The sequence below is a fragment of the Elaeis guineensis genome, chromosome 10 (assembly GCF_000442705.2).
Source record: "Elaeis guineensis isolate ETL-2024a chromosome 10, EG11, whole genome shotgun sequence".
Lineage (NCBI taxonomy): Eukaryota > Viridiplantae > Streptophyta > Magnoliopsida > Arecales > Arecaceae > Elaeis > Elaeis guineensis.
This window is the reverse complement of record NC_026002.2, coordinates 10,684,051-10,706,047: the sequence shown is the minus strand read 5'-3', so window position 1 is coordinate 10,706,047 and position 21,997 is coordinate 10,684,051. Positions and strand designations below refer to the sequence as shown.

Genomic DNA, 21,997 nt, shown 5'->3' with positions numbered 1-21,997 from the left:
ACGCATCTCGTTATACAAACGGACGGTTGTGATTGGTGATGCTAACAGTCACATGCATGGTAGGGATTAACCTTTCCAGGATAAACCCATGCCTGGCAAGGGATGCTAGCTCAAAAATCATCGTGGCTCCATAGCTATTCAGGCTTATGAGTAACAGGTGTTTCTCACCTGCTCGGCACATCGTGTCATCAAATTTTTACTTGGACCGGATCCCATGGTGGACAACATACCACATTACCCCTTGTATTTTCACAAATTCCCGATTGCGTGTTCCCCATCATGCATATGCTCCAAGATTTGCCCCCATCCACTTGGACCTCGTCCATTGTATCCTTCACGCGAAACCAAGTTTTATAATCATTTTAGATCATCCACTATTTCTTTGAGATCTTATATAGAGTATTTTGAAATATCCATACAATGGGTGGTCCAATGTTGGATAGATGTAAAGCTAGGTTCATCCTTTCATAGATTGAAGTAAAAAATTATTTTGTGTGCTTCGGCGATACCTCATAAGTCATACTCATAGTGGTCGAGACTAGAATAGATTCATGGGGATGGTGTTGTATCCTTCGTGCAAAAAAAATAATTCATTTTTCTTGATGCAAATCCATCGTTGAATCGTATAATGATTACTTTAAAATCTATGCATCAGATGATTGGACAACCTCAGTACTTTAAGATCCAATGGACAATATTGTAAAAGAATATCATTGTTTCGCATGCAAAAAATATGCATTCTAAACTAGTGATAGCAACAAATTGGATGGATTGGATTGACCAATATCTATATCTATCTAATAATTTAAAATCTATATCCATACTCGCACCATATCTATCTCAGATCAAATCAAATCGGATCAAGTAGAGATGCTAATCAGGACGAATCGGATAGATAAGATGGATTGAGACAAATCAAATATATATATATATTATAAAATAATTATAATTTTGAAAGTAAAATTAGATTAAAGATATATCGAATCAAATTTGAAATAGAGTATATTATTATCTATATTCGATCAAAACCAACTTCAAATTATTTTTTAGAATTCAAAATCATTTCGGATTCTACTCAGATCCAATAAAATCCATCCCATTAGGTTGAGCTGGACCGGATGCTCGATTGATAGGCTAAAAGTACCATCTCTATCTTGAACCTAGGTTTATGATGGATTATAGGGGTAAAATGGGTATTAAAGCCTGGTAGAAACGCAAGTCGACGTACAAACCCTGGTTTGGAATCTTTCGGGCAGGTGTGCGCCGGAGTCCGCGAAGCAAGACTAATGTACTCTGTGCGGAACAGCACCATGGGATGCCTGTGTTTTTTCGTTTTTTTTTTTTTTTGGTAAAACGGGATGCCTGTGTTTATATGCACATAAATATTCCCTAAATTATGTGGTATATTTCATGATTAGAGAAAGCTCCCTTGCCTCGTGGCATGTGGGAACTTGTGCGACACATGAAAATAGATGCCAAGCTGACATTTTTATGAGCTTGAAGAACAAATGCTTCACGTAGACGGGCAACCTCTCTTATGGGAAAGGAGACTAAGACTGCAAATTTTCCCTGTTAAATCCTGATTAAGAGCAGGTTATTTATTTAATTGGCCAAACAATTATTACTTTTTGGCTGGTTAAATTTGGCATGTTAATGCATAGTAATGGCCTGACAGGCTGACAGCGATGAAAATTATTTCTGGAAATGAGGAAGGAGAGCAGTAACAAACTAGCTGGTCAAATCCTTTAGGCTTCAGCCTCACATTTTCATTATCAACATGCTCTTGAAAGGTTAACCCCTCTTTCTTTTCTTTTCTTTTCTTTTCTTTTTTTTTATTCACAGCGGCTAAAATTATTGGTAGAGAATGAGATTCTCTGCAGTACTTAAAAGTACCTTAGAATGCTGTGAATGATTAGATACTATCCATCATAAAATGGATTGCTGTCCAAACTATCCAAATATCTCTAAATTTTATTAATTTTTATTTTTTTTTAACATGCGCATGTGAGTGCATGCGATCTGTTCATTTTAAAATAGACAACATCCAATCATATATCGCATCCTATCATACTTTTTGAATATCGTAAAAGATCTACGTCTGTTGATTTTTTCACCACTGCCATCCTCTCCCCTTTCTCTTCCGCTCATGTTTTACCATCTTTGTCATCCAAGCCAGCTTATAATAACTAATACAATGCTACCACTCATGCAGGTTGGCGGAGCGTACCTACGTTAAGCTTTACCCATTCCCTTCCCACCGTCACCAGCAGCACATCCATCCTCTCTACCTCATCCAAGGTGGATTATGGTGATAGTGCTACATTTTAAGCTCGGTCCGAATGTTTAATTAGGATATTAGCATGTATGGCACTGGTGGTTGATAGCCTATTCTGACTTCTCTCTCACCCCACGCTTATAGATATTGCTTGATTTGAGCTTTGATTACCCCTCAGCTGTGTTATAATGATTTTCTAGACACTACGGTCTTGGGAAACCAAGCTAATGTGCATGTCAGGCATGTGGTATTTATGCAATTTGTTTTGGTGATTAACTTGATACCGTGGTGATGTCAACGAACATATGGAATTTTTTTGTTATTGTTATGGCATCTAACTTTATACTGACATATATAAAATTTATTTTGATTATTAGGGGCATGTGGAATTTTTTTTTAATGCACTGCATAGGGTTGTGCGAAATTTGAATGGCTTTTAAGGCTCTTTTGGTTTGCTAAAATTAGAGAGGGGACGTGTGATTCCTAAGAAGTAAAAAAAAATTCTTTTATTTGGTTGATATTTTCAAAAAAGAGAGATTGAAAAAAAAATTATGAAAATATAATTCTCATATTTTGAGGTGAATTTTAAAAATTTTCATGGGATGAGAATTGGAAGCTATTTTTTTTTAAAATATCCTTTTAATGATGTCCTTCAGAATTAATATTATATTATATTAACATAGTATTTATATTTATTTTTGACATAAGATTTGTATTGATATATTAATATTTATACTAATATTATATTAATATTAATATTATCTTAATATATTAATATTATATTAATATAATAAATTATTATGATATAATGTTATATTATATTATATTAATATTATATTTATATTTATATAAATTTTGGGAGCAAAAATATTTGGTCTTACATTTATTAAGAATATAATAGATATTTTATATAATTTTCTTAAAAAAAATGGATGTTTGATCAGATATAAATTATTTTGAAATAAGTTATTTTTTTATTATCAATCAAACATGCCTAAATCATTTTTTCAAATATCAAATTCTAAAAATCAATTTTTCGGAATAACATTCATGGAAGAAACATTCGGACCAAATGAGTCCTCCAGCAACCATTGCAATCTTCGGATTCAGCTACGATGATATGCCATCATTGGACAGGTGCATCATGGTACAACACTTGTTATGAGACCGATGTACCTACATAATGAAGTCCTACTCTAATCTCCCATGCCTATGTTATATTGTGTGTTTTACACTTCATATTTTTAATATTGTGGGCATATATACATGGATTAGAATGGCGATGATACTAGAATGGCTAGTAGGGACCAATATTTGCAATGGCCCTGCACCTTTGCATTGCAAAAGCACATAGGTCCCAATGATCAACTTCATGACTGGACCATGGCTATATCCAACTATGTTGAGCAATATACATAAAGTTCATTTAATGGATGAACTCATTAGCCATTTCCATTCAAGTAGACGTACAACATGAGAGATTGATATCTATATAGCATGGGCCCTAACAATGCTTTTTGCACCAAACACCATTCCTGCCATCTCAACCGAAAGGTCTCGTTAGTTGAACAACAACCAAGAGGCACTTTAACCATCCCAATGATTAAGTGGTTAAGTGTTGGTATGTCGCTTAACTTAATCCACCCTCCAGTTAGCTATCCGAAACCAAATGCAACCTAAAAGATTTTCCATCGCAATTCAAGTGCAACATACCATTTTCAAAGCTAGTTGGACTTTCATTGTGATGCATGCATGATAAATCCTTAAAGAATGATATCTAAGAGGAATTAACAAAAGTTAGAAGACATTTTGATGGCTCCTAGGTCATAGGAAAAGAAGAAAGTCCAAAATTTTAGTTGACCTCCCTACAGTTTACCAACTTTGTCAAATCCCTTCACCTCATTGATCTTTCTCTTAAGGACCAAGATTTCCCTTTACTGCTAAATTGGATTTTTTTTTTTTATCAACCGAATGAGAAACTCTTTTTCTTTGTCTTACCAAGAAGCTTTACCCAACCCTTGCTCCCATCATGCTCCTGCCAAACTTTTCTTTTATAACAAGGTCACAAACTTGTTCAAAAAAAAAAAAAATTGACTAGTGTTGGCTTTTTGAAGATTCTATTAATGAAGTTATGACCGATGCATGAACTTAAACCCCTTCATCTTCTGATGCAGTTGCAAATCTAGTGGCTAAACTCAAGGTTACAAGAATTAGACTTAAAAACTAAAGTATCATTGTTAAAAAGCATCAATAAGGTGCTACAACAAGTCAATCATCTAGAAATCAAATAAGAAAAATCATAACTTAACTCAAATAGAAAGGAAAAAAAAGAAGAGAAGTCAAATCAGAACTTAACAAGATCTATAATCAGGAGGAAGTCCACTGGAAATACCAAACAAAAGTCAAGTGACCAAAAGAAGGTGATAATAATATAAAATTCTTTCATGAAAAATAGCTAATATATAAAAAAATTAGAATAAATTATAAGAATATCTCTCCACTTTAATCTAATTTTACTTGCACCCTATTGACTTTAAAAAATGTCAAATTAGCCACTCAAATTTTTGAGATATTCTAAAATGATTCTTCCGTTCATTTACCAATAAAAGGTATTAGCTTTTTTATTTCAAAAGACGAAAATACTCCTCACTCATATAGGGATGGTAACGAACGAGGAAGAAATAGAGATAGAGAGAGTGGCCATAGAGGGGAGGACGAGGTTGAGGAAGTGGGTGTGGAGGGGGAGGGTGGCATCCAAGGCTTATGGGTAGGATTGGAGGAGGACGAGGAGGGAGGGAGTGAGGAGAAAGGAAAGGAAGGGGGAGGAGAGGTCATCGATGAAAAAGGGATAGATATGGAGAGAGCCATCATGGAGAGAAAGAAGCTCATAGGTGGGCATGGAGGAGAAAAACAAGGATGAGAAAATTGGGTTAAGTAGAAAGAATGGGAAGAGAAAAGGTTGCCGGCGAGAAGAGATAGGATAGAAAAAGCCGCCATGGAGAGAGAAGACTCTTAGTAGATTTGGAGGATGAGGATGACGAAGAGGAGAAGTAAATGAGAAAGAAAAGAAGGAATAGATAGAGATGGCCACCATAGAAGAGGTAAGCTCGTGGGTGGGATTAGAGGAAGAAGAGAACAAGAAGGAGAAGGAGATGATTCATAGATGAGCTTGAAGGAGAAAAAAAACAAGGAGGGAAAGTGAATAAGAAGGAAGTCATGAACTAAGTTCTTCTGGTCATATGGAGTTGGAAATCCTTGAGAAAATATAAATGACCTTAATATCACAAAGAAATCAAATTTTTCATCTCCCGCAAACTGAAGGACAATAGGAACTAAATTCACTATTTGAATAATCTTAAATTCAGTCATCTAGATGTGACTATTCTGTCCCAAGTATCTATATCCTATTTAAGATAAAAGCATTTCTTTGATTGAGTTTCAAGGCAAGCTCAATACTTGACCAAAACCTTAAAAGAAAATCTAGTGTCATTCTTGGTGGATATAACTTTTGTAATGAGAATGTCGAATCTTTAGACCACATCTTTCTCAAATATAGCTTCCCATTGTTCTCTAATAAGTGACCTAGCTTGGCTAAACCTACATAATTTGCCAGCTAATTCTCAACCCTTCTAGACTCTATTGAGAGTTTCCACTCCTCTTAACACCCTTAGGACTTATTTGGTTCATGGGAAGAGAATGGAGAAAGTGTAGTCAATGAAAGATGAAGGAATCTCTCTTGTTTTATTGGAGATTTTAAAGTAGAGAGATTGAAAAATGGTATTCCTATGAGAATAAAATTTTTCATATTTCATAGAAAAAAAATCCATATAGGACATAGGTTTTTGGCTTCCCATAGGAAGGGAATCAAAATTATTTTTTTTCCAAAAATGCCTTTAAAGACATGAATAAAATAGGATAAGATATTTTATTATTATTATTATTATTATTATTATTATTATTATTATTATTATTATTATTATTATTATTATATATTTTACATAGTTTTTTCAAAAAAATAGATGCTTAGCTAAATATAAGGTAATCTGAAATATGTTACTTTTCAATGATCAACCCAATATACTAAAATCATTTTCTTAGAAATCAGCTTAAAAAAAATTTTTTTTAGTGAGAAAAAATTCTTTTCGCAAACCAAATGAGCCCTCAATGTTGGTGTGATCAGCTCTATATACGATGCATTCTTATGGACCTGTTGGAAACAACATAGTGGTAGAATACTTTTGAATAGAGCCTCCTCATTAGAATGATTGCTAGAATATCCTATTTGGATTACCTTTACTTCTTGCTTCTTCCCATCTCCTCTCCTAACAAGGCTACATACATACAGAAAGGCACTATCCAAGAAAAGAGGAAGATGACGAGGAGGGACAATCTTGTCATAAGCTATAGCTAAGAGACCGGTTGTGCCATGGTACATCATTCAATTACTCACCACCAAATGAGGTATCGCTATCTTAACAGACCTACAACAAATTCTACTGACAGTACCATGACACCGCTGTCCAAGATGTTAAGTGGCCAAAGTTGTGAGCCATTTTATCATCAATCCTTTAGCATTACCTTAGCCTTTTCATCTTTGATTCATCTCAGTCTTTTGCTCATGAAATGGGTAGGTTTTTTGCTATTAGCCACGATCAAGTATAATTTGGCAACCAAAGTAGGTGGACATCTTGTTTGGTCTGATATTACCAGGAAGTGCAAAAATTAACATAAAATCCCCACAAATTATATGGTTGTCTATAATTTTTTCCAAACAAATAACTATAAAATATGAGTTATTGTAAAATATGTTTTATAAAAAATAAAAAAGTAGAGAAAAATTGTCCTTACATAATTTTTTTTTTAGTTATAGAAAAAAGATCAAAGATCCAAAAAAAAAGAAACTAATAATGATAAAATTGAACTCTAGCTATATTAGTCCAAACCAGAATTTTTGTTCAATCAGTAGAAAAGAAATTGATGGATAATCATCGAAATCTCTTAAGTCCTACTAGTATATCAACTGGTTGATTTTCCTCTTTGAACATATGGGTGGAGGGCAAATTTTGCTGGATATCAGCAAAAAGAGGATTGAGAATCTCAAAATCAGAAAGCAACATATTATTTTTGTGAATATCAGAAATCTATTTGATAACAACTATTAAATCTCTTTGCAGCTATACTGCTATGAGACTATGTTACACTATTGCTATTATGAGAGTAGTTCAAGCAGCTTGATATTCAGTCACAGATACTAACAAAATATGAGCTTTTCTAAATACAGCATGTATGATATTCTCTTCATTATTTCTAATGATAAATTTTAACCCATGTACGAGCTCTTTATAAATCTTATTTTTGAAATTTTTATGGCTTACTAATTTTAAACAAAATTGATTTTGTTAAAAACTAAATAATTATTCATGAAAATTTATATATGTTAATTTTTGTCAATGGAATTGCCTTTAGAAAATTCTAAAATGATCCAATGGCCTTCCACATGCGTTGGTCAATATTTGGACAAGTCTGTGGGGTTGTTTGGCTTTACTTGTACCGGACAAAACAGCCCTAGCTGTTGGATTAGACGAATTAAATTCTCCAGGAGACAGATGCCCCCGCCCTCGTGCGAATATGCCATCAGCCCGATCCAAAAAGGATCCTTTTGGAATCAGCATCCTCCGATCCTTCCCCCGTCCTCGAGCCGCGACCTCTTCCTTCCTTCCTTCCCCTCTACTTATATAGCTCGAAGCGATCCCATTCCGGTGGGAAGGACCGGGCCGGGAGAGGGACTTCCGGCCGGTTCGCAGTGCTCCCAAGCAAACAGGTTCTCTCTCTTTCTCTGATACCTTTTGCCTTTCTATCTTTGTCTTCACTATTTCCGTTTCTGATGGCAATTTTTCATGCTCTTCTGTTCGATAGAGTTTGAATTCTTAGTTTGATCAGAAGAGGTTTCAAATGTTGGAGCAAGATTGAAATGTTTCTCAGTTAAATTGAGAGCCTGCGTGCCCAAACGAGCCCCAATTTTGCTTTGTTTGTTTGTTTTTTTTTTTTCCGTTTATATCTCTAGTTGAGTACTTTGATAATCTAAGATTTCTAAATGAGTTTTTTTCTTAAAAAGATTTAGTGCAATTGTTCACTCATATTTCTTCAGAGCATTTATTTTTTTAATTCCATTTGCACCAACTTGGTGAGCTAAGATCATGAATCTAGAAGTATCGATGACTTAGAATTTAGTGGAATTATCCTCAAAATTCTTTAATTATTTTCCTGATTGGAAATGTTGATCCAGATGTCAGTGATTATTTTACTAGGGAATATAGTGTGGTTAACTGGTTATAGTTAATGTCTCTCTGCTTTGGAGATTAGGGGATCAATATACCTTGCCAAATTGTTACTAAGTTTGATGAACAATGTTAGGTTATAGGTGTGACTGGTAAATTCTGTGATATTAGTTTAATAATAAATTTAATATTCTCAAAACATGATAGTCTTTGATACCTGCATGTTAGTATTTACAAAATACCTTAGGGATATGTTCTTAAGATGAGTACCTTGTAAAACAAACTTGTGTCTTTCTTGTTGATCATGGCCAGAGATGCCTGTCAGGTAATGATCAGGTACAGATATTCATGTCTGTCAGAGATTAGGAAATTTCTTTCTTTTATAAGTTGTAAGCTGCTTGTTAACCTAGTCATGAGAAATATATTGGAAGACCATGCAAAAGTAATGACAGTACGACAGTGGTCAGCCACTTGACAAAACACTTTTTCAAGACATATCCCAGCATAGAATAGGTGCTTTATTTCTTGGCATTGATTATTTAAGATAGTCATTGTAATATAAAGTATAATGTAAGCAAATCACAAATGACTGCTTAGTGCTTACTTTAAGATGCCAATAGAGTAATTTGTTGTCTTTTGGCAATTATTCTGCCACAAAAGAGGATGGGTTATAAAGATTATGTGCACTTGCTGGAAGCTATTTTAATGGCCATTGCACTGGAACTTGCACTCAGATCCTACTGAAATATCTGCTTAAGAGCTCCTTATTTCTTTTTTTTCTCATTCTGCACTTGCATGTACATGAACTGGAGTTCTCAAAACCAAATTGGACCAGTGATGTAGGACAGCTTTTATCAGGGAAAATTCATGAATGCTTAATGTATTGTTTGGGGTAAATTTGGCTCTTACCATTAAGAAATATTTGTTTGCAGTCAACTGAAGTGAGCTAGAATTTCATGGGTCTCATGGATAGAGCAGGTCCTTCTAGAGTCCTAGAGGGGATTCATGGGGTGCAACTGGTAGGCCAACCAACATACAGAGATGAAACACTTCATTGTGGGGATTTTGTTCTTGAAACTTGTGATGGTCCACAGGTTGTTGGAACCAGCCAGGGGTTGCTAATCCGGTAAGTTGGATGAATTGCATAATTAAATCAGTAAATAAATTGGCAAATATCCCAGAATTAAATGAATGGCTATTGTATATCTCAAAATAGTTAAACAGCTGACTTATTTTATGTGTTGTCAGACAAATGTTGCATCAGAGACCAGCATGCTTTAGGCCCATTCGCTGTAGACTTCAAGGTTTATCACCAACAACAATTCTTCTTGTATATTAATTTTGCACAGCTCTTATGTTATGTCCAAGAAACTTGATATTTGTATGCTTCTCTCTGCATTAGGTGATCAGAACATTACAGAAACCATCGCTAATGTCCTGACCTCACTGCCTTTTATTTTTCTTGGATTTCGAGCACCAAGGCAAGCTCTCTCTCTCTTCCCCCCTCCCTCTCTCCCCCTCCCGCCCCCCTCCCACCTTACCCTCTTTTCCCTCCTCCTCCCTTCATGCTTTCTTTGCTGTATTGCCTACAAGTTGCTTATTGACAATGCAGGAAGAATTTGAACACATCGCTCTACGCTAATTCGTTAATTGGAGTTGGGATTGCCTCAAGCTTATACCATTCTTCAAGAGGGGAAGTCAGAAAAATTCTTAGATGGGCAGACTACACAATGATTGCTGCAACTACAGTTGTGAGTATGAGCTATTTAACAGGCCATCATAGAATTTCAGAAGAAGGGTAGTTTCTTCTGAGCGAAAGCATCTATTTTCTCAAATTCTAGTACTTCTAAAATAGGTCACCATAATTGTGAGTTTTGGAACCAATGAGATAGAAATGTCACTGGAACTTCTTTTGACAGAGCTCATGAGATATTCTAATTATGGCTATGCCATGAGAAATTAAAGATACAGACTTTTTTCATATTACTGAATAAATTAATTTGATCTTAAAGTGTTAACTTATGATTTTTATTGCACTGTATCTGTAGATATCAATATAATTACAAGTTTCTTCTATTTGTACAATACATTTCAACATTGATTAAAATTTTCAATTGATACTGCACTCAATTAGCAACAACTAGTGGCAAGCGAGAACCACATCATAAAGAAACTTGACGGCAGATCTCCTTCAGCAGCTAAATTTAGTATATCTGTGGTGATAAGGTGGTGGGCACCTGTTACATAATGCCAGGTTATATACTGTGGAGGTAATACTTTGTCTGTTTACTAAAGAGGAAACTGATGTTCAAGGACATCCTAGAAAATTTATAAAATTGTATCTTAACTTCGCATGAAATAATTCTAATATAATATGCTACAACTAACAAAATTCACCCTAGCTATATAATGTTGGACTCTATCATTTTTTGACATTTTGAATCTTTTGTTATGTGTATCTGGCTGTCATCAGTTACATTCACTCTTTTGATCTGGCTCCAGATCAGCATTGGAGGAGTGTCAATGTGGACCTGTTTTTTGGGCTCCCATCCATGCTGAACTTCTATGATCAAATGATATTTGGAGCCTAAAATTTACCTAGACAGTTCAGTTTTAGATTAGTGTGGACTTTGTTTTGCTTCTTTAATTGAGTAGGGACTTTTAAAAAGTTTTTATTTTTTTACAATTTGGCACTGTTTCATGCTACAGTACCATGAACGGTGACCAGCACCCCAAACCTTTCTATTTTACTTCTTTTAGAAGTCCAAGCTAGGTCAATAAGTGATTAGTTGGAAATAGTTTGATTGTACTAGTTTGGGATTTCAATCAAAGTCAAATAAATGGGGTACTTGCTGATTCGTTTGGGATATGCATTTTACAGTTTTAGGAATCTATTTTATGTCAAATGCTATAGAAAGTATGTATTTCAGAATTTTATCAGAGTTATTTTGTTTGAAAGGAAAAAAAAAACTTTTTGGTCAGGTTCAGCTGTCATGTTCGATCTCTTTCTCTGGTTCTTTTCTTCTTTTCCATTCTTTACTTAATCTGCACACTCTTTTTTATTTGTCGTAGTATTTCTAAATACTGTGAGGAACTTGTTGTGTGGATATTATATTTTCATTTTAATCTGAAAAGTGATGTTATTAGATCATTTTTTATCATAACAATGAAAACTGCCCTCTTTTACACTATTTACAACAATTGGACGGCAAGCTCAATATTTGTTCATAGCACCTTCCACACATGTGTAGATCATTCTAAGTGGTGCTACATCATTCAGCCATTCAAAATAGGAGACTGTCTAATGCTATCAGGAGCTCACTAGCATCCTGATCTTCTCATCAGAAAGAATGTGGATTTATAAATCACTCTTTTGAGAAAAGTCTTCCTTTTTTTTTTTTTTTTAAGATAAACCATTTGGTGATTCAATGGCCTGATATGAGCAGCTTGGTTTGCAGGGCATAAAAAAGCAAATGAAACTTATATAAAAGATTGATATTTTTGGTTAAAGTATCATTTTTTATCATAAGATTTTTCCTCTACACTTTTTCCCCTGTTCAATGGAAATCCTAGTTCTATTTTTATGTTAATAACATTTAGCTAGCTATAATCAGCATTTTTTCTTTTTGTTTGCATTCTTGTCCTCTTATATGGTATAAACCAGTGTAACCTGATTCCCAGTTTCAATTAAAGCAAAATTTTGCCTGGTTAGGTCATTTTCGCCTTGAACATGAAACTTTTGATTTATCATGGATTTTTTTTTTTTGGCTTAATAGAAATGTGGTTGCCAGAATTCATAAATCAGTATGTGTCTCTGTGTACATACATGTGCATGTGCATGTATATATACATAAGCACCATGCACACATGCACACACACAGAGAGAGAGAGGGGCAACTCTTTTAAGGAAAATCTTTCTCTCCATTTGCAATCGGCAAAGCTGCACTGCCTTCTTTAAATTTCTGTTTGGCTATTTTCTGCCTTTCTCTTATTGTTAGTTAGATTGAAATGAGTTGGCAAAGAAGTCTTTTATCCCTTGCTTAAGTTAAATTGTCATCCAGTCCACAAAAATCTTTATCATATAGATCATTAACCTATTGTTAAATTTAATTAGGAATCTTGTTACTGTTGCATTTTTGTATATTATAATTTTGAGAGTTGCTTAATTCGGGACTTAAAGACATCTATGTTCTGATCAGCTATTGGTTATTGTTACGTACAAATTTTGTTGTAATCCAAAGTGCCTTTCTTTCAATTCTCAATACCTCTCATTCTAAGGTGGTTAACAAACCATTTGGTCCATGCAGTGTCTATCAAGGGCACTCAGAGATGAGAACCCAAAACTGTTAACAGCGGCATCAACATTGCTTTTGCCATTCCAGCCTTTTATGGTTTCAGCTGTCCATACTGGATTGATGGAGGCAAGTAATCTAGAACATGTTTAATCAATTATTTCTTTAATTTCTACTCTCTTGAGAGTTATTTTTGTGACCTTGGTTTAGTAAATTCTACATAGTTTTTTGTTTTTCTTTTTCTCTCTCCACTGAAGCTGTATGTTGGTTGGAACCCATGAGTTCTTGGGTTTACTTTTATCTCTAGATTAGCTTACTAAGAACCATGATCATTCTATTTTCATTCTACACTAGGAGGCCATTTTTGAAGTTGCATTAAGATGTCCATTATTTGACATTATTTAAATGCTGGAGAATGATAATATATGAAGAATGATGTGAAATCATAGTTATTGTGACACTTTGGCTGCTTCATCAGCTTCAAATTGTTTTTCTTTTCTTTTGATTGCTTCCTGTCACTTGAAGTACTTAGCCTCTTTGATATCATTCTTCTTTGAAGACCAATAATAATATATGAGTATTGCTCACCCATCTTGATGTTATTTAGATCCATGTACTTGTTGCTTCTTAACATATACTGACCTAATTCACTTCTGAAGGAAAGAAACAGACACTATATGCAAAGAGGCTATTTCTGTGTTTTGAACCTGTGACGCCAGTCACAATGGACCAAAACCTTATCATTACTCGAAGGTGTGGAATATAGAATAAGAAATTAATATATAATGAAAGAATAGCAAGAAGTACTTACAAATGGAAACAACTAGAGGGAGACTCAAATATCAGAGAGCCTGCGAAGCTGATTCTTTGTTTGGTTTTGTTAAGACTTAAGATGAAGTTTTCATCCCCTTAACAAGAAAGACATGCCTTTGATTGGGTCATGAAGACTTCAACCTAAGATCTATAATTAGAAAAGATGTCTCTTCATGGACCTGTTCGTACTCTTGTTTTTATTTCCAGTTTTTTGGAAGTAAAAAGGTTCCAATGTGGTTCGCCAAATCAGACAAAACTGCCTGAGTCGGGCCATGCTGAATCGTACGAGCAGTGGATCAGGACAATTCTGGCTTTCAAAACGAGACGGGCGAGGAGGGGAAGGAGAAAGAAAGAGAGGAGGGAGGGAAGGACACCCAGGGGAGGCCATCGAAGGCTATTGATGCTGTCAGAGGGCCGCGGAGGCCTCCGAATGACTGGAGTAGGGGAGAGAGAGAACCAGAGAGAGGAAGAGAGAGAGAGGGGGAGGAGAGGGAGAATTGAGGATTGTTCGATCCTTTTATGGATATGACTTCTGAGTTAGTTTTCCAATGTGATAAGACTTAACAAGGGCTCTTTGCTATTTAGTCAGACCAAGAAGCAGAGAAAGAATCTGCTGTTAGATTGCTAAACGTGGGCTGTTTTATTCAACTGTGCACTTTTCTTTTCGCTCCACATCACATATGGTGTAAACATGTATGGATGATGGTGTGCGTTCTTTATTTTATTTAGTATTTTCATCATGTCTATCAAACAGAACAAATATGTCTACCACCATTTGCTTAACTTTGTTATTTTATTTCCTTTAAATCCTACTAATCATCTCTTTTACATGTCACTCGGGTCTTGTTTAGTTCTTTTATTGTCATTTTAAACCCTTCAAAATGGATCCAAAGTATAGCTAAGCAGGCCTTTTGTAATGGCTCTGCACATACATTGTATTGGTCCCTTTTCTGCCAATCTTGAGCCTGTTCAAATGCACACATCCACATCAATCATTTTATTATGCTTAATACTCATCTTATAACATTCATTATTGTAATTTTAATTCCTATATCCTTCAGTTATCGTTTCCTTAACTACAGTCTAGCATCCCGGAGTCATAGAAAACAAGCCTTATAGTTTCACATCATGTATTTAAAGTTTTTCTTGATGAATCCTCTATCATCATCAATCCCTTCAAGGTTTTAAACCTTAATCAAATCAAATTTTCAATCCACTTCCTGCAGTACTAGCTTCTGTACCATTCCCATGCATTCACTTATAAGCATGGGATGTCTACCATCCCATACAATGCTTGCACTCAGCATGCACTTGTCTGGAAAGATGCATGGCATTATCAGTACATATCAAGTTGATGCTAAAATATGTTACTAAATGTAGTTTACTTAGGTTATGTCATGTCTCTCTACTTTTTAGTAGGAAGTCTATGTTTAGACCACTAAACATTGTTTGTGTCTCATCTGAGACATCTTGCATCTGTCATATGAAAAATTCCTTCTTTTTCCTTTGTGTAGGGAGATGCTTTAGAATCTATCCTCTGCTATCCAAGAAGTCTAGCTCACAATTTAAAAAATTAAGATTACTTAAGAGCAAGCAAGCAATACCTAAGAGAATAAGCATGGCTTTGCTAAAGCATTATTTAGTGCCAGTTTGGTATTGTTGTTGCTTTTTGTTTATGTCTGTAAAAATTATTGAAACACCACATGGAGATTGATGTTGAAGATAGAAATAGCACAAAACTTCTGCTATAATGCTATTCCTTGCTTTTGGTTTTCACTCCTTTTGAAGCAATAAATATTTGCTCCAAAAGCTCTAAAGATTTAACAGATAATTTAAAAAACAAAAGTGTTTCATCATAAATGATTTTAATTCTAGTTCATTTTTCTTCTTGCATTTTTGAAAACAAAAACAAAAGCAACATCGAACTGGCACTCAGTTGTCTGTTGATCCATGATCCAAGTAAAAGTTTGAACCAAAATCCTATTTCTATGTAAAATCTGTCAGTTCTTGGCTGAATATATAGACAGACCCGCGACCTGGCCAAGACTTCAAAATTTTATGTTATATTATGCAGAAAGATTTAAAGTGTTGCTTTGCAGCCTACTCTTTAAGAGATTTCTCCATTTGTCAAAGAATCTTGATTATGTGTTGGCGCACTTTAGGCTTATGACTTTTTCAAATGAAAAAAGAGATGAAGTTATATATTTGAATTTGTTGAGTTAAAAGTATTCTTGTTCTAATGTGATGATAGCAGGCTGCCTTTTGAAAATAGCCTAGACAATGCATGTGCCTCTGTAAACCAGACGTTAGGAGGATGAAAATATTATGTTTCAGAATGGGCAGTTTCTTTCCAAGTTAAAACAAACAGTTCAGCACACATGGACCAGGAATCAATTGAAAAACAAGCTAACTACTTTGTTTCAGTCCTTTGTAACTTCTTGCAACAATACAGCCTGATAGAATGCACTGCTTGTAGGCACATGATCCACACCCATCGCATGCCAATAAGTCACTGATATGGTAGAAGTAGAACAGTTTGGAATTTGTTCATCTTTTAATAATTATTTGACTTACCACACCATCTCATTCTACCCCACAGAGAGAGAGAGAGACCATCACATTATGTTGCACAACATCTGATGCAATTTGAGATTTCTCAAGGCTCGTATCCAATTGATTTTTATAGCTTTAGTACACACATGTGGATAGCATAAACTAAGGGATTGTTCCTACATTGGGCCATATTGACTGACTAGTGCCACCACTTGAATCTTTTTTGAGAAAAAAGAAATGGGGATAAAACCCTTCATTTTATTATAGGAGACTATGGATTGAGTTTATCTACCAAAAATATTCCAGAAAGCAAAGTGATCTAAAGAAATTAAAGAACTCCATTTTATAAGAAACTTAAGGAGCCCACCTTGTCTGAGAAAAAAAAATTATATTTTTGATAGCTTCAGATGCATCAGCTTCAGAGCCCCGAAATATCCTTACTTCTCGCTTTCCGGATTCTCCACCACATAGCCATGAGCAGAATATTTGAACCAACTCTCACTTCTTAACCCTTTTATTCCTCCATTTATGTCAGCCAGAGGCCAAATATCCTCAGCCTTAGTCCTTCCTTGGTTCTGAAATGATGCCAAATGGCTCTAGCAAAACTGCAATTAATAAATAAGTGAAACACAAATATTTGAGTGAGACCAATTTCTGTTATTTAGATTATCAGCAGTCAAATCTCTGCTTCAGAAGCCATATGCACATTTTTCCATCACTTCTAAACTAACGCTATTATTTCTATGTCCTTATAACTTGTGAATGTGCAGATCTAGCATGATTAACTTTCCCTTGGTCTGCCAAGTTACCAGTTCAAGTGTTATCAATCGGATAATTTTTTTGGACCTTTTTGCCCCAGGAATTTTATCTCTTTGAAATTTGGCTACCACTTCAATCAAACATTATGACAGGAGTAACTAGTTCTTTTATGTCACTTTGATTGTTACCTAACTGGATGTCTTTGCTTCCTTTCTAGGTTGCATTTGCTAGAAGAGCATTAACAAAACCAGAGCTCAGGATGGCACATAATCTGCATACAGTGTCATCTATATTAGGCGGCGCACTTTTTATTGCTGATGATTGCTTTCCCGAGACTCCTTTTATTCATGCAGCCTGGCACCTTGCTGCAGCAGTTGGTGTAGGGACATGTAATAAGCTTCTTGAATGATGTTATGAGCATCCTCACCTGCAATCCTCTTTCTTTGATGAACTCTATGCAAGAGCAGGCCATTATCATCAATCCGTTGATATGTCAATGTATAGGAAGACTGTCACCCACACAAAATGAAAACAAGCAACTGGTATTTCATTTTTTTGCTCTCTCTCGAAAAAAATTCTTGCAATGGGTTCCATTACATAACTTCTAGTAATTTCTTTGTTTTATAGCCATACGTAATTCATCTGATAATCAAAACCAGGTTTCTCATATAATTACAGAAATAATTGGACTGAGTTCCCTCATCATCATCATCATCATCATTGTCATTTGCTCTTGTTGGCATTGAGAAGTCTTTTCATTACATGGATGGCATTTATTCAGTTCTTTTTGTAATCTTGGTGGTTTGTATTAATGAATAAAAATGATTTTTTAAGTTAGGTAGATGGTCACCTAGTTGATGGAGTGGACAACTAAGACAACCTTTTTATCTCTTTCTTTATGTCTTTATTTCTTCATCTTTGTTCTTTTTCAGTCGTTGCTTGTTCCTGATTCTGATGGCAAAGAAATGGCTATTGCAACTGCATTTACATTGCTCTCCTAAACCCAGTTGAGGCATCAAACATCAAATGCTCAGCTGGTTCATGTGGTAGCTCACTTTCCAGCCTTAGTCCTCCCCAGCCACTTTGTTGTATTTGCAGCCCAGCCTGCTTTAGTTTTCGTGAGTATAACACAACCAAAAGGCATGTGCAATGAACAGTGAGGGAAAAGGTGAAGAGAGGAAAAAACGAAAAGGTCAAAGACCTGAGATGGTCTCCCTATCAGGTTGGTTGAGAAGTGGGGCATGGGAATGTGAAGTAGGGAAGGGCTTCTGTTTGAGAATTTCGTTTTAAGAGTTTTTTTAAAAGTATATATATTTAGACTTTCTCCCTCCTAGTACAGAAAGAAATTGTGGGACACCATGCCCTAGTCCCCCCTCTTGTTCCCTCTAATCTGCTTGCCTGTTGCAATGCATGGCATGGTGTCTCGCACTTTGGCTGTGGTTTTCTTAGGGTGTTCGACTTCGACGTGGCTACTGAGATCTGTTGGGATGCCTGTATATGAAGAAGATGATGGTGTTATTGATTCTGATCTATTGGAGTTTTGGTCAGCAATGTTCTATTAGACTTCAAAGACTCTGATGCCATGAAGCTTAATGTCGAAGTCGAATTGACAGTGAGGTTACTAGTGTTAGAAACTAAATTGATGATAAAAGTGGTGCCATTAGTTCAAACTACTGCTGAAAGGCTTTTGCTAGAACAAATGATGGTGTTGCATAGCTAGAACCAACTGATTAATGGAGTTGCAACATTGGAAGAATTTCACATTGAGCAGCGTGTCATGCGATAAGGATTGATGGTCTAAAGCTACTGCTAGTAGGCTGAGCATGGGCAGCTTCTCTAGAGTCATTTGACCAGATGCATGCTCTGGATCAAACTGACAACAGAGCTTCATGCATTACAAGTGGAACATATGGAAGGTTGGTCGCCATCATAAGCAATTCAAGGGTATTGTGTTTGATTGCATGGGTGCCTGCTGTGATTAGGGTTATGCAAGGACCCTACTCTAATACCTGAGTGATTCAAACTGGTGATCTGAGGTGATTGAGGATTGGTAAGAGATAAATAAAAGGGAATTGGTAAACAAGCCTTTGAGTAGCAGGGTAAACATGCGTAAAAAAAAGATTTCCTCATTTGGATGATGGAAGTGTAGGTATGTTTTTTCAAGTAAGAAATAGCTTGGGGTACACACCACCAATGTCAAAAACATGGAAACCCACAGAGGTTCAGATTCCTTCAGCTCGAGTTTTGGCGAATCAAGAGGTGAATGAAACCGATCAGCCGCAGGACACAAAGGTCACCAAAGAAGAAGCAAAACCCTAAAATAAAAAAGAGTCCAACTCTGAGATTTAAGGTAAATGATTCCTCAAGAAGGCTTGCCTCTCAATCATCATACAACTTTCGATCTTAGATTAAAACTTATTCTTTTTCGCAATCAAAAACCAAATAAAGTATCTCAACTTTCAAGATTTCTCTGAAAAAAATCTAAAAATTTGTATCAAAAATTATAACAAGACCACGATTTTGAATTTTAAGACGTCCAAGCATAGTCTGAGGCCTTCAGATTTCGAGCAGCAAAGCCACCACCAACTGCCTTCTCCTTCGCATTCTCTAAGCATCTTCCCACCTGGCGTGGGAGGCATCGCATAGATTTGGGTTCAAGCATTCAGAGGTTTGAAGAAGGTACCTTGCACACCATGCTAGTAGTTTGAACCATCGAGGATACCACACAGGTAGCTTGTCGTGCATGACAAAACGTTCAACTCAGCTTATAATCGACTTGGCATAATCTCAGGCACAATACTCGAAGACCCACCTGACCAACTCGTTACACACCGCAGCATACTGCTACTTATGCTAGAACTTCAGGAAACCTTAGTTAATTATTTCAATTTTTTGTCCACAGCCTTACTCTAAATTATAATTCGTAATGAAATAAGACAAGAATCTACAGATCCGTAAATATTCCTCTATATGTATGTAGGCTAGGCTGTCAAGTTTCTGGTACAATGCTCAAACTTTTCAGAAAAGAAAAAGCTACAACCGTTCTAATCAACAGTTGCACACACATAAATGCATAGCACCTGGCCTCTCATGCTTTTTAATGGAGTCATATAGTTTGCATGGCCAAATATAGCTGATGAATGAAGTCTTGGAAAGAATCAAAAAGAACTCCTTTTAAGCAACTATATTAACCAAGGCATTCATCACCGCATCTCGAGTTGGTAAAGCAGGGATTGCTCCTCTCTCCATCACGGTCAGTGCACCACATGCATTTGCAAACCTAAGGGCTTCTACTAGTCGACCTTCATCCTGTCATGAATAAGGAAAACACTTGATAATAAACCAGAAAAAGATTCCACTATCATAATTGTCACTAATAATCCTTGACCCAACAATTTAGGTTGGCAATAGGGCATTAAGCAGATCAGGCTGGATTGGAGTTTGACATAAATCTAAATCCAATCAACATCCAAATCAGGTCAAAAATTTAAATCCATGCCTTCTCCATTTCCATTTCAGTTGGATCAGATTAGGTTTAAGAAATATTTTATTGATGTATTGGGTTTTCAAGATCAAAATGTCTAGGATAACCAAAACACAAAGCATATGTAACATGAATTTCTTGAAAATATCATAAATATATCATGTAAAGGAAATAAACATTTAAAACTTCTTGTAGACAAAAGCAAGAACTCATTTTGCACAAATTTGGTTGACAACCACATACCATGTATAAATTATCATCAAGGACAAATCTTTATTAACTACATAAAGTTACTGCTACAAGAAAAATAGCTTCTTGAAGACAAGGAGGGCTGTAAAGGTTATTTAGTAATCCATATCCAATTTGTATTCGAAACAAGTCATATTTTAGCAATCCAAGCTTAACCGGATGACTTTGGTTTAGATCACACCACACTATTTTCAGGTTGGTTTTGGATTGGAAGCAGGTTGATCTGATTCGCTTGCAACCCTAGTCATTGAGAAAAAACCATTGCCTGGTGAAAACGTCCACTGATAACTAGAATATCATGCATTGCACCTCATTAGGGAACTCCATTCCTTAATGCTTACAATAAATTATGGACTGCACGCAAGCAGTGGGTGGTAAAAGACATCCAATTTCCAAATGAGAATAATTACTCAAACTGTAGATCTGCAGTAAACTTGAACCATTTGGTGGCATGATTTGAGGCACTAAACTACAAGCGAGAAGCCCACCAGAAACAAAACTCAGTGATGATAGTTTACAAGATCCAGTAATGTTCTCCATTCTTGCATAGGTTTCTCTTTTTGTTTTTCATCAACCAAAAGTTCCTTGCTTTGAGCCATAACTATATGTTTTGTACAAGCCACAGAAAAACTTGCACAGACTGAATTTGATGAATCACAGCACAAGATCAGCTGACATTGAAGTATTTAAATATAATCTTTAGACTCCGTGGACTAATTCTAATTAGACAAGGAATCCCTGTCACAACTGTGTTCGCATACCAAATACTCTACAATTAAACACATGGTCTCTCTCTCTCTCTCTCTCACACACACACACACTCACTCACTCACTCACTCACACACACACAAAAACATGTACTTATGTACATACACATGTATTGTGTTCGTTTATATACATGTGTATATATACATATGTACATGTATGATGTAAGTACAACTAGGTACGTAAAATGTATGCATTTATGTATGTGCATAATGATAATACACACAAGGTGTAAAGAAAAGACCACACCAATCACAAAATTCAATGATCCATGTTGCAAATCCAAAATACAAGCCATTGATGTGATCTAAAACAAAACGTCTATATATAAAATATCAGATGGTTCAGATAATCCTAGCTATCCAGCATATCATCCTAAAATTTACAATATTATATTTTTGCTAAACTATATATTTCAAAAGAACCTGATGCATAGGGGCTTTCAAAACCTGCGAACTTTTTTATACAGGCATCTTCGACATCATATTTTACATCAAATGGTCTAGATTTTGAGTTTACAACATGGATC

The 21,997-nt window shown here is 35.5% G+C and overlaps 1 protein-coding gene across 2 annotated transcripts; it reads left to right on the top strand.

Moving 5' to 3' along the window:
* Positions 1-7,864: 7,864 nt before the first annotated feature.
* LOC105053243 (uncharacterized) lies at positions 7,865-18,296 on the top strand. 2 transcript variants are annotated; one of them, XR_833443.2, is made up of 8 exons: positions 7,865-8,096; positions 9,486-9,679; positions 9,802-9,857; positions 9,956-10,034; positions 10,166-10,304; positions 12,861-12,974; positions 17,188-17,512; positions 17,903-18,296. XR_833443.2 is itself a non-coding variant. In XM_010934337.3 (7 exons), exons 2-7 carry the CDS (start codon positions 9,510-9,512, stop codon positions 17,377-17,379), a joined length of 750 nt encoding a protein of 249 aa, XP_010932639.1. In that variant the 5' UTR covers positions 7,865-8,096; positions 9,486-9,509; the 3' UTR covers positions 17,380-17,571. The 2 variants fall into 2 exon arrangements, 1 of the variants encoding a protein (XP_010932639.1); XM_010934337.3 differs by lacking the exon at positions 17,903-18,296 and having other exon boundaries at positions 17,188-17,571.
* The last annotated feature ends 3,701 nt before the right edge of the window (positions 18,297-21,997 follow it).

What these genes read in the sequence shown, in the direction of transcription:
- LOC105053243 (XM_010934337.3), top strand. Translation starts at nt 9,510, where the DNA reads ATGGGTCTCATGGATAGAGCAGGTCCTTCTAGAGTCCTAGAGGGGATT. An exon ending in AGCCAGGGGTTGCTAATCCG is followed by an intron (nt 9,680 to 9,801) that starts GTAAGTTGGATG and finishes ATGTGTTGTCAG; the next exon opens with ACAAATGTTGCATCAGAGAC. An exon ending in CATTCGCTGTAGACTTCAAG is followed by an intron (nt 9,858 to 9,955) that starts GTTTATCACCAA and finishes TCTCTGCATTAG; the next exon opens with GTGATCAGAACATTACAGAA.